General features: G+C 47.8%; 1 protein-coding gene across 10 annotated transcripts in view; it reads left to right on the top strand.

Moving 5' to 3' along the window:
• The window catches only part of TNK2 (tyrosine kinase non receptor 2), a 115,546-nt gene that overhangs the window by 86,199 nt on the left and 15,769 nt on the right, over positions 1-13,578 (top strand). For all 10 annotated transcript variants that reach the window (XR_014564301.1, XM_083739263.1, XM_083739259.1 and 7 more), the window contains one exon: positions 10,994-11,188. Coding sequence is in view for 9 of the 10 variants with exons in the window: in XM_083739263.1 (XP_083595389.1) it covers positions 10,994-11,188 (195 nt within the window). In the remaining variant the exon portion in view is untranslated. The remainder of the gene's footprint in view (positions 1-10,993; positions 11,189-13,578) is intronic.

Raw genomic sequence — 13,578 nt, 5'->3', positions numbered from 1 at the left:
CACAGCCCAGTGGAAAACGTAGAAGCCCTTTTAAAAAGCAGCACAGAACCGTGTTGGATTGGGTTGACGCTCAGGATTGCTCTGAGCTCGGCTGCTCTCGGTTCATGCTCGTGTGCTTAGAACCACCCATGCAGAGCAAACTCCCGGTGACTAAGCGCTGCAGGTGACTTTGCACTCTTTTCAGGGACCCCTCCTCTGTGGGCATGAATCACCCTCACTAGCAACGTGACTGCACTGCTTAAAAAGCTAACTTCCTCCATGGCAGATTTCCCCCTCGCATAGAAAGGTTTTGAGCATACGATCTAGTTTTAAAACTCTGCATAATCTCTTGACGTAAATGCCAATGAACCGGACTTGGTTGGTTGTTAGATATCTATCCCAGGAGCTCAAGATGGGGGCTATATGACTCTGTCCCTGCACCACCAACGCCCAGCTTTATCCTCACAGCAACCCTGTGAGGTAGGTAATAATAATAATAATAATAATAATAATAATAATAATAATAATAATAATTTTATTTATATCCCGCCCTCCCCAGCCAAGACCGGGCTCAGGGTGGATAACACCAGGTATAAAAACAATTGATTGAAATACAACTCTAAAACAAGATTAAAACACAACATTAAAATGCAGGCTGATTTCAGTAGAAACTCAAATCAAAAACTTTGGTTCGGCTGAGAGGCGTTGAGCTTCCTGGCCAAGTGGTGATTTGAACCTGCTCAGTATTCCAACCACTAAACCAAACTGGAGATGAATGGGTTTCTCAAAAGAAGGAAAGAAACCAGACCCAATATTTATTCTAGAAATAGTTGTGTCATAGCTCATGGGAACCTATGGGAGCTGTTCAAGAGCTTGGGTGTTCAGGAGAAGTTCCCTAGCGGGCAGAAGACCATAAAACGATCCCTGAAGCAGCAGGATCAGGCCAAAGAAGAGGCCAGGATCCTGTTCCCACAGTGACACAATGCTCCTAAAAAAACACGAGAAATTTAGATAGACTGGTTCTGGACCTGGAGTTTCCACAAGAACATCAGGAGAGCATCCCGCCCCAATGGGAAGCCGTCCAAGTTGGTGGCCGTTGTGGCAGGGAGTTCCACAGGTTAACACGGCCACGCTGTGCTTTTGCTGCGGCCGGAACTCCGAGCAGGTGCTCTCTGGCTGCTAACAGTGCAGGCTGGAGAACGGCTGTCTCCTGAAGTTACCTAGTGAGTCACCGGCTTGCAATCAGGGCTGGCTCACCCCCTTTCCTGTTTACCTTCTCGATGAGTCGTCTTTCTGTGCCAACTTATTACTCAGCGTGGAGGACGGGAGGGCGGCAGCGAGAGGCAGGGCCGGCCCCTCCTCCCTTGTGAACACGGAGCGGCTCAGTTCTGGGTTAACAGTCTCACACTCGGGGCAACGAGGAATGGAGCAAAGGTGGCACGCCGAAAGCAAAACATAAGACTGTGTGGCTGTGCACACTCCATATAGTTAAAGGGCCCCTGACCATTAGGTCCAGTCGTGGCCGACTCTGGGGTTGTGGCGCTCATCTCGCTTTATTGGCCGAGGGAGCCGGTGTACAGCTTCTGGGTCCTGTGGCCAGCATGACTAAGCCGCTTCTGGCGAACCAGAGCAGCGCACAGAAACACCGTTCACCTTCCCGCCAGAGTGGGACCTATTTATCTACTTGCACTTTGACGTGCTTTCGAACTGCTAGGTTGGCAGGAGCAGGGACCGAGCAACGGGCTATCACCCCATCGCGGGGATTCAAACCGCCGACCTTCTGATCGGCAAGTCCTAGGCTCTGTGGTTTAGAGCACACTTAAAGCACCTGGAGAAAAATCCTGGAAACTGTAGTTTATCCTCTCTCAGAACGACAATTCCCCAAACCGTTGCCAAACTACAGTTCGCAGGATTCTCTGGGTTTCGAATCACTGCAAGCTTCTTCAGTGGGGAAGTTTCCAATGTATTTCGAACTTTAAAGCAGCTGCTGATATTTTCCTTGTCCCATCAGTCAATTAAGGATGCATATTTCCATAGTACAGTCGTACCTTGGTTCTGGAACGCCTTGCGACTCAGAACGTTTTGGCTCCCGAGCGCCGCAAACCCAGAAGTGAGTGTTTCGGTTTACGAACGTTTTTCAGAAGCCAAATTTACGACGCGGCTTCTGATTGGCTGCAGGAAGCTCCTGCAGCCAATCAGAAGCTGCGCCTTGGAATTCTAACGTTTTCGGAAGTTGAACAGACTCCCGGAACAGACTCGTATATGGTTTCATGTATAACTGTTGTAAACATCTCTGTGGGTTTTTTTTAAATGAACGCCAATATATAAATATTTTTGCAATTAAAAAAATAAACTACTTGGTGAGAGCAATGAGGTATATAGAATTTTAGAATTTTAAAGTTGGAAGGGACCTTTAGGGTCATCTAGTCCAACCCCCTGCAATGCAGGAAACTTTCGCCCAACATGGGTCTCGAACCCAAACCCTCTACCAAGTGGGACACGGGTGGTGCTGTGAGTTAAACCACAGAGCCTAGGACTTGCCGATCAGAAGGTCGGCGGTTCGAATCCCCACAACGAGGTGAGCTCCCGTTGCTCGGTCCCAGCTCCTGCCAACCTAGCAGTTTGAAAGCACCTCAAAGTGCAAGTAGATAAATAGGTACCGCTCTGGCGGGAAGGTAAATGGTGTTTCTGTGTGCTGCTCTGGTTCGCCAGAAGCGGCTTGGTCATGCTGGCCACATGACCCGGAAGCTGTACGCCGGCTCCCTCGGCCAGTAAAGTGAGATGAGCACCGCAACCCCAGAGTCGGCCACAACTGGACCTAATGGTCAGGGGTCCCTTTACCTTTACCTTTACTCTACCAACTGAGCTATTCCATCTCATGGCAGAGGGATTATCTCGGTATCTTGAACAGCTTGGCTCTCATACTTTTACCGAAACGTTGTTCCTCTGTTCCTGAGGTGAGTCTGCCATAATAATATATCATTTAAAATTTGGGAGTGGGTCTGAGAAGCTACAACCCTTAGCAGAATACATTTCATTGCCTTGCCATTCAAGTCCTGTAACAAACAGAAAAGCGGAGCGTTATTTGATTTTCACGTTGTCTGCAGATAGTTTGCGAAATGTGACTTGCCTGGTCTGTTCACCCTGCCGTGGTATAATGTTGGGTGTATCCTGTGTTTGGAGCTCCTGGTGCTTTCTGACTTTTCTCACTTTCTGAATGTTCTACATAGCTTAGTTAAAAAAAAAGTAAATATATATATATGGTGAGAAAAGGGCTTGAAAAGTGGGGTGAAGAGCCTGTTTTCAGAATATTCAGTGTCAGCTCACAGAAATCATGGAAAGTGTGCCTCCCGCTTGCGCTGATTCTCTTGTTCCTGCCCATTCTGGAACTTTTCCCTCGGAAGCATCAGGAAATTCCACCGTGAAAGGCAGCCGATGTCACAGGGTTGCAAACCGTAAATTTCTTACTGGAATGGTGACTCAGTGAATGGCTTTTATCTCGGACTGTTTGGCTGGTTGCCACCCTTGCTTTGAGTCAGGGAGGAATTTCCCCCTGTTCCCCAGCCAGGTGGGGAAGGGATGCAGGTCGCTCAGCGCTGAAGCGTCTGTTTGGATGCAGAAACCCCAGGTTTGCAGCATCTCTGGGTAGGGCTGGGAATGGCTCCCTGGAGGGCTGCTGCCAGTCAGAGTTAGAAGGATCAGCTGCCTATATTCCTAAGGTCATGTTGGCTAGTGACTCGGTGCATTGCCCCTCTGTAATGTGTGGCTTGGCTTGCTTGCTCGAGCTTTTGCCCTGTAAGCACCCCTTGAGATTGCCTTTCTTTGTGCCGTGGATTGAGAAGAGCTTTCCTCCCTCTCTCCTAATACTAGAACTCGTGAGCGAAGCTGAATGTTGGAAGATTCAGGACAGGCAGTGCACAGTTAAACTATGGAACTCCCTGCCACAAGGGTCAGAGATAGCCACCAGCTTGGGTGGCTTTAATAATAGTAATTTATTATTTATACCCCGTCTATCTGGCTGGGCTTCCCCAGCCACTCTGGGCAGCTTCCAAAAAAATATTAAAATACTGTAATACATCAAACATTAAAAGCTTCCCTAAACAGGGCTGACTTCAGATGTCTTCTAATAGTCTGGTAGTTGTTCTTCTCTTTGACATCTGGTGGGAGGGCATTCCACAGGGCGGGTGCCACCACTGAGAAGGCCCTCTGCCTGGTTCCCTGTAACTTGGCTTCTTGCAGTGAGGGAACCGCCAGAAAGCCCTCGGTGCTGGACCTCAGTGTCCGGGTAGAACGATGGGGGTGGAGATGCTCCTTCAGATATACTGGACGGAGGCCGTTTAGGGCTTTAAAGGTCAGCACCAACATTTTGAATTGTGCTCGGAAGCATACTGGGAGCCAATGTAGGTCTTTCAAGACCGGTGTTATGTGTGTTGGAGAAAAGCAGTGTCCAGTGCACAGCGGAATGATGAAAAGTACGTGCCAACATGCTCTATATTACTTTATTTACACTTCAAAGCTGGTAATTTACAGAAAAACATCTTCCCTCTGCCGGAGCAGAGAAAGGCATCCTCTCTCCTCTAAAGCACGGAGAGAACAACACTGAACTGCAAAGAACAGTGAAAAACAGGAAACCAGTGTACGTCACATCCAGTCTCCTTTCCCGTGAGAAAACCCAACAGCACTTGACTGTGGAATGTAAACATTGTCTTGTGACAAGCACTTCGCTGCTCAGTGAAGGAAGCAGAAACCAACATCCTCCCCCTTTCTGTGAACATCACTGGGCAGCGTGTTCGTACAATATCAGTACAAACCCAACTTCTGCACATAGGTACTGTGTTGATCCCTTGATACAATCTTGGACAATACATCAGCAGGGATTTCACTACCTGGCATATAGGACACCGTTACGAGTCCCTTTTGAATACGTTCCCTAGCATGTTGCAACTTCAATTGCAAGTGCTTCGTGCTTTGCTTACAACCTTCAGAATTCAGCAAAGCCAAACATGCTTTGTTGTCCTGGTAAACCTGGATTGGACATTTGACAGGAATTTTCATGTCTTTGCACAATTGTAACAACCATTCACAATCCTTAAGTGAATAAGACAGTGCATTCAGTTCAGCTTCACAAGTACTTAAGCTAACTGTTGTTTGCTTCTTGCATGACCAATCAAATAGACCCTGATTGTACTTATAGCAAACTCCAGACGTACTTTTCCTGTCTGTAGTGTCACTTCCAAAACTTGCATCTGCAAATATCTCAAGACCACCAGACTTCTGATTGTTAAATCTCAGTCTGTAATGCATAGTGCCTTTCAAATACCGCGCTATGTGTTTTAGAGCTTTCCAATCCTTAACAGTAGGATTGTTGACTTGTCTGCTTAGCAAATTACAGCTAACAGCAATGTCAGGTCTTGAACATCTGGCAATGAAGTTTAGCTTGCCTAGCACACTTCTGTACAGTGTAGTATCAGAAAATGCTTCTCCAGTGTCATCTACCTGATAACCTGTTGTCATCGGTGTGTCTACAGGGTTAGCATCCATCAGGTTTAGTTTGCTTAACACATCAGCAATTTTACGTGACTGGTGTACTATGATGTTACCATCTTGATCTCTCTCTATTTCCAGAGATAGGTAGTTGTTTACCTCACCAAGATCTTTCATGTCAAAGTGCTCTTTCAATTGAGCTAGGGCATTATTGTACATTGTGACATCCTTCCAAAAGAATAAAAGATCATCAACATAAAACAAACAATACAGTTTCTTTTGCCCCTCCTCTTTGACAAATACGCATGGATCAGCTTTCCCTTGCTTAAAACCTAGAGAAAACAATACTTCAGTGAGTTTTGTGTGCCAACACCGTGCACTTTGTTTGAGACCATAAAGGGACTTCTTCAGAGCACAAACAAATCCCTGTTTTACCTGTACGCCATCAGGTGGAAGCATATAAAGTGATTCATCTAGAGATCCGTACAGAAAAGCTGTATTCACATCATGGTGACTAATGTGTAGATTTTCTTCTGCAGCTAGCTTGAGCATAAGCCTAATGCTCTCATACCTCACGGTGGGTGAGTAGGTCTCGTGATAGTCTTCACCTGGTACTTGTGCAAAACCTCTGGCTACCAATCTGGCTTTGTGTCTGACTATCTTGCCATTTTGATCAGTCTTCGCTTTGAAGACCCATTTGCTTCCAAGCAGTTTCATTCCTGGAACTACTGGAACAAGGTCCCATGTTTTGTTCCTTTCCAAGGAATCAAGCTCAGCCTTCATGGCATTTAACCATGGCTCAGCTTCCTTTGAATCCAAATCCTGGATTTCTTGGAAACTTGAAGGTTCAAACACCTTCTTGGAGCTTTTAACAGCTGTTACTGCTATCTTAGCAAACTCATCAGCAAATCTCTTTGGAGGTCTGCCTTTTGTTGCTCTCTGTGACCTGCGAATTAGCCTTAAGTCTTCAACACTCTCCTCTTCCTTCTTAGGAGAAAAGTGACCTATTGTGAACAATGGTTCCTCCAATTCTTGATCAGAGCTTTCAGAGGGTCGCATAGAGGCTTTCGCACTCTTGAAATCCTCTGAATCACCCGATTCAGTTTCAGACTCAGAATCAGAACCTTCATCAGTGGGTGTGGGTTGTTGCGGTTGCTTTTGACTATCCTCAGTTTCATCACTGTCATCAGGATAACATTGGAAAATTCCCACATTCTCCCCCCACTTGGCATTGTACTCAACACTTCTTGTGAGCTTAATTTCCTTAGAGTCAGTCATCATTATTCTGTAAGACCCTTTCTGATAACCTAGAAAGATACCATGCAATCCACGCTTGTCTAACTTGGAGCTTTGTGGTGAGTGAACCCACATGTCAGAACCAAAAATTTTCATGTGTTTGATGTATGGCTTCTTGCCAAACATCTTCTCATAGGGGGTACAACCAATCGCTGAAGATAACCTGCGATTATAACTGTAAGTGAAACATGAGAGAGCTTCGGCCCAATAACTCTCTGGAAGATTGGCATCATGCAGCAAGGTTTTTAACCCTTGAAGCAATGTCTGATTTGCTCGTTCCGCAAGTCCATTCTGCCATGGCGAGCGAGGACTAGACAAATCGTGTTGAATTCCTTTCTCAGTCAGAAAAGCTTCAAACTGCTGAGAAGTGAATTCTCCCCCGCGATCACTGAAAAGAGTCTTTACCTTCTTACCATGCACATTTCCCAACCAAGCACAGAATTCCTTGAACCTTGGAAAAGCCTCTGATTTCTGCTTGAGATTGTACACATAAATATACCTAGAAAATGCATCAATGAGAACCATGAAGTACCTGTTTCCACCCAAAGAGGGCGCTAGTGGTCCAACCAAATCAGCATGAACAACCTGGTATGGTTCTGTAGCTTGCCTACTAGACACCTTACCTCTCGCAGCCATTTTCACCTTGTTTGCTGCGCATGCCTTGCACTTCATGTGGTACCTGCAGGGTTTAATTGTCATACCTTCAACCAAGGCAGGCATTTTAGATACTGCCTCAAAATGCAAATGACCAAATTTTCGATGAAAATCGTGAATACATTCTGCATGCAAACTTTTGTTAGAACCTGCAATGCAACAAGTGTCATCCTGCACAACATCATCAAAATACAAAACATACAAACGATCAACATATTCAGCATGCAATACATAATCATTTTTCTTTGTGATGATGCACCTTTTGTTCTTAAAGGAAACGTCAATTTTCCGCTCATTCAGCTGTCCAACGCTGAGCAGATTATGCTTGGCATCTGGCACATAAAGCACATCCTGTATCGATAAGTCCAAACTGTGAAGAACAACAGTTCCGTAGCCTTTACTGGGAATTGTGTGGTCATCCGCCTGGTGAATCGCACCTTCCTGCGGTGTAAAAGACACGAACAGTCGCTTATCGTTGCACATGTGGTGCGTTGCAGCCGAATCAACAACGAAGAAAGATCTAGACGTCTTCTGGACCTCTGCAACCTTTGGAGTGAAGCGTGAGACCATTGCCTTGTGCTGCGTTGTCCTGGACACCGGACCTTTGCCTTTGCCTCGGCCTTTTCCACGCGATGAGCTTTCGCTGCGCTGCTCTGTCTTGGCCCTGGGATATCTGCATTCCCTCTTCATATGGCCTAGACGTCCACACGTGTAGCATTTCACTGCCTTCAAAGCTTTGGCGCCATCTGGTGGTTCCACTGCACTATGGGATGACGTCTGTGAAGTCTCCCCCTTGTTGATGCAGCTAGCACCCCGGCGATCCGCTTCATTCTGAATCATGGCAGTATCACAGGCTACTCTGAGCTGAGCATGTGGCTGATTGGCATCAGATTCCCCACTTGCATCAGCCAGCCTTCTGCAGCTAGCCATCATGACTCTGGCATTAGCCTTCTGCGTCATCTCTGCTGCTTTAAATCAAGCTGCTTTATACAAGCTGCGTCTGTGTACAACTGCAGCTGCTTCATTCCAAAAGCAAGTTCAAAAGTACTTTCGATTTCCAGCCTCTGCCTGTGAGCCTGTGCCACTCTGCTTATCTGCAGCTGCTGCAAAACCTCATTCCAAAGGCAAGTTCAAAAGTGAAAGTTCTCTCTGCTGTCTTAAATTCATGCTGCGACACTGCTGCAGCTGCTTTACTTTCGATTTCCCCCAGCATAGGAAAAAATTTATCCTTCTAGCCTTTTGCCTGTGCCACGGCAAAACCGGCTATAAAAGTTCAAAGTCCAGCCATAAAGCCATTAATTAGAAGCTGGCAGGCTGCCCGGAGCTGTAGCACATACCTCATCAAATCATCTTGACGCGCAGAGATATCGTCCGATCCGGCCCTCTGCATTCCGATCCTTTGCCGGCACTCCAATTCTTTGCTCCTTTGTTCCTTTGCCAGGAGCCCGACTTCTGGAGTCCATTCTCAAAACACTGCGTTTTTCTGGGCCCGGAACCAAATGTTGGAGAAAAGCAGTGTCCAGTGCACAGCGGAATGATGAAAAGTACGTGCCAACATGCTCTATATTACTTTATTTACACTTCAAAGCTGGTAATTTACAGAAAAACATCTTCCCTCTGCCGGAGCAGAGAAAGGCATCCTCTCTCCTCTAAAGCACGGAGAGAACAACACTGAACTGCAAAGAACAGTGAAAAACAGGAAACCAGTGTACGTCACATCCAGTCTCCTTTCCCGTGAGAAAACCCAACAGCACTTGACTGTGGAATGTAAACATTGTCTTGTGACAAGCACTTCGCTGCTCAGTGAAGGAAGCAGAAACCAACAATGTGGTCTTGGCGTCCGCTCCCAGTCAACTAATCCAGTCTAGCTGCCGCATTCTGGATTAGTTGTAGTTTCTGGGTCACCTTCAAAGGTAGCCCCACGTAGAGCGCATTGCAGTAGTCCAAGCGGGAGATAACCAGAGCATGCACCACTCTGGCGAGACAGACAGCGGGCAGGGAGGGTCTCATCCTGCGTACCAGATGGAGCTGGTAAACAGCTGCCCTGGACACAGATTTGACCTGCGCCTCCATGGACAGCTGTGAGTCCAAAATGACTCCCAGGCTGCACACCTGGTCCTTCAGGGACACAGTTACCCCATTCAGGACCAGGGAATCCTCCAACTCTTGAAGGAGGAGAGGGCTCTTGATGGCTACTGGCCATAACGGCTATGCTCTGCTGCCAAATTTGCAGGCAGCAATGCTTCTGAATATCTTACGCTCTTCTGCTCAGGTCCTGCTTGCAGAATTCCCACTGGGGCATCTGGTAGGACACTGTGAGACCAGGATGCTGGACTAAATGGGACATTGGCCTGATCCAGAAGGCTCCTCTTATGTTCTTGCGTTGACTTGGTTTGCTACAGGAGGTTGTAGTCTGGATGGCTAGCATCCATCTGTTGTGGGTGATGGGTCCGTCCGAAAATAGGATTCTTGGCTCAGTGTTTTTGCCGCTTCTTCAGATATTGCCCGGTGGGTATTGGACATCTGCAGCAGCTGGGATTGGGTCATAGGATCATAGAGTTGGAAGGGCCTTCTCGGTAGTGGCACCCGCCCTGTGGAACACCCTCCCATCAGATGTCAAGGAAATCAACAACTATCTGACTTTTAGAAGACATCTAAAGGCAACCCTGTATTGGGAAGTTTTTAATGTCTAATGTACAATTTTTTATGTGCTGTAAACCGTCCAGAGTGGCTGGGGAAACCCAGCCAGATGGACAGGGTATAAATAATAAAATGATGATGATGATGATGATGATGATGATGATGATTAATATTAAAAGCCCTATACGGCCTAGGACCCTTGTACCTATGGGACCACCTCTCCTGGTATGTCCCACAAAGGACCTTTACGGTCTTCAAACAAAAACATCTTGGAGGTCCCAGGCCACAGGAAGATTAGGCTGGCCTCAATCAGAGCCAGGGCTTTTTCAGCTGTGGCCCCAATATGGTGGAACGCTCTGTCACAAGAGACTAGAACCCTGCAGAACTTGACATCTTTCTGCGGGGCCTGCAAGACAGAGCTCTGCCACCAGGCCTTTGGCCAAGGCACAGTCTGACCCCCTCCTTTGGTAATCCTCATAGAACGCTAGCCCAATGGTTGCCATTAATTTGACTCTGAACTGATTTTAGAATGAATTGATTTTAGAATGTATTTGAATTAACTGATTGTGTTTTTATGTAAACTGTGTTACTTTTACTGTTGTTAGCCGCACTGAGCCCGGCTTCGGCTGGGGAGGGCAGGATATAAATAAAAAATTTTATTATTATTTTATTAACTATCTAGTCCAACTGCCTGCAATGCAGGAATTTAAGCAGAGGTTGCCTACCTAACCTCTACTTAAGAAGAAGAGTCCACCACCTCCCGTTCCTCTGTCAAACAGCTTTTCCCGTCAGAAACTTCTTCCTGATGTTTAATAGGAATCTCCTTTCTATGATTCCCCATCCCATAATGTACAGGTGCTTGCGGATGCTCTGTCTCGGGGGGGGGGGGGTAAAAACCTGACCTGCTTTCCTCCTAACCTGTCCCACTTTTGTCCCCCAGGGCTGAGAATTACTGGTGGCGGGGTCAGAACAAACGGACGCTGAAGGTGGGCCAGTTCCCGCGCAACACGGTGACCTCGGTGGCAGGGCTGTCTGCCCATGACATCAGCCAGCCCCTCAAAAACAGCTTCATCCACACGGGCCATGGAGACACCAACCCACAACAGTGCTGGGGCTTCCCCGATAAGATTGACGAGTAAGAACTTTTGCTCTTTTCCCTTTCTCCCCAGTTTCCTTTCCCCGCAGCTGTTCGGGGGATTCCTGGAAGGACCGGCCGTGGCCTCGTGGCTGTGGGGGACGTGGCTGGCCCCAAGGCTGCCTGCCCCTTGAACTTGTTGTTGTTGTTTAGTCGTTTAGTCGTGTCCGACTCTTCGTGACCCCATGGACCAGAGCACGCCAGGCACCTCTGTCCTCCACTGCCTCCCACAGTTTGGTCAAACTCATGCTGGTAACCTCGAAAACACTATCCAACCATCTCATCCTCTGCTGTCCCCTTCTCCTTGTGCCCTCCATCTTTCCCAACATCAGGGTCTTCTCCAGGGAGTCTACTCTTCTCACGAGGTGGCCAAAGTACTGGAGCCTCAGCTTCAGGATCTGTCCTTCCAGTGAGCACTCAGGGCTGATTTCCTTCAGAATGGAGAGGTTGGATCTTCTTGCAGTCCATGGGACTCTCAAGAATCTCCTCCAGCACCAGAATTCAAAAGCATCCATTCTTCGGCGATCAGCCTTCTTTATGGTCCAGCTCTCACTTGAACTAATGCCACTCAAATCCCCTTTCAGTCAAGAAATGGCCTGGGGAGCTGTTTCAGGGCAAGGGAGGGGCCACCGGTTATGGGCCTGATTAGGGCAGATGGGGGGCTGCCCCACCAGGCTCAGTCTGCCCTCACCCTTGCACCTTTGTGGCTTCTGTCTTGCGTCCAGTCCAGAAGGTAGCCCACCCTGTCTGCTTGCTCCTCCTCAGTCTCTGTGGGGAGGGGAGCAAAACTAGACTGGCTTGGCTAACCCTGTCGTTGGCTCTCTGGCGCCACCTGCTGCCAGGCTCCCAGCCTTCCACCCTACCAGTCCCAATGGACACTGTTTGCCACCGCTGGCAATGGAGCTTTCGGCTCAGGTGCACTCCTTCAGGGGCTTGGATCCTGTGAGCCACGTGACATGCAAGGACCAAGCCGTGGCCACAGCCCAAGCACTGCTCCCGTGGCAGCCATGCGCTGGTTGTGGATGAGTGGCACAGACCTTGCCTTGTGGGACAGAAATTTGCAGCTGCATCAACTCATATTTGGTTCGCACGCCCCCTCTCTGTAGAATTGTTGTCTTTCCAATGCAGATGCGCTCCAAATTTTGCCCACGCTGTAAGGACGCCTTGCATTTTAAATCTTCAGAATGGCAATCCCATGAGACCTGAATCCTAAATGTCAGTCCATTTTTTTAAAAAAAGAATTGTTTGTCCATACTAAAGATTCTGCTGCCTGAATGATACTCCCTCCCCCTAAAACAGCGGTTCTCAACCTGTGGGTCCCCAGATGTTGTTGGACTACAACTCCCATCATCCCTGAGCTCTGGCCTTCCTATCTAGGGGTGATGGGAGTTGTGGTTCAACAACATCTGGGGACCCACAGGTTGAGAAAGGCAAACAACAACAACCACACCCCCCATAAAAAATGTGCTTCTACATCCCCCCGCCCCTGAATTTAGATTTTGGCACTTTTATCGCCAGGAAATCCAGAACTTTTCATTGTTTCAGAATGTTCAGATTCCAGTTTGACGTCTGAAAATCATGCTTGTTCGAACCCTGATCCTCTCCGATGGGTCACAAGCACTGTTGCCAGGGGCTTTGCAGATGTTGGGGGGCCTGTGGGCTTTTGCTATGCGGCTTGTGCCTTTCAACAGTGTGACGCAGCAGCAAGAAAAAGCTAATGTTATTCTAGGCTGCATCAACAGAAGTCTAGTGCCCAGATCAAGGGAAGCAACAGTCCCACTCTATTCTGCCTTGGTCAGACCACGTCTGGGGTCCTGCGTCCAGTTCTGGCCACCACAATTTAAGAAGGATGTTGACAAGCTGGAAGGTGTGCAGAGGAGGGTGACCAAGATGACCAAGGGTCTGGAAACCAAGCCTTATAAGAGCGTTGGGTATGCTTAGCCTGGAGAAGGCTGAGATGTGATACGACTGTCATCTTCAAATATCACATGGAAGGTGGAACAAGCTTGTCTTCTCCTGCTCTGGAGGGTAGGACCCGAACCAGTGGCTTCAAGCTACAAGAAAGGAGGTTTTGACTAAACATCAGGAAGAACTTTCTGACAGACCTGAGAACATACTATGACGCTGCATGTTTTAGGTGGATCAGAGACTGGATTACATTAGATAATAATGACATTCTAGACTTGGAGGGATGGAACGACAGATACGGCTGGCATGCCCACTCTACAATTCTACGACTCTAAGCCATGAGTGTTGTGAGTTTGGCTTGGCATCGCCCTCTCTTAACCAACCGTCTGCCCTTAACCAAGGCAGGCAGCAGGCTTGTGTTGTGCCCGCTGCCAAGCCTCACACTTTGGGCTGGCATCTTTCCCGTGCATGAGCCTCCAGGT

Source organism: Podarcis gaigeae, assembly GCF_964106915.1.
Source record: "Podarcis gaigeae genome assembly, chromosome: 5".
Classification (NCBI taxonomy): Eukaryota; Metazoa; Chordata; class Lepidosauria; order Squamata; family Lacertidae; genus Podarcis; species Podarcis gaigeae.
Note: the sequence above shows the minus strand (reverse complement) of the source record. Positions and strands in the feature narration are given on the sequence as shown.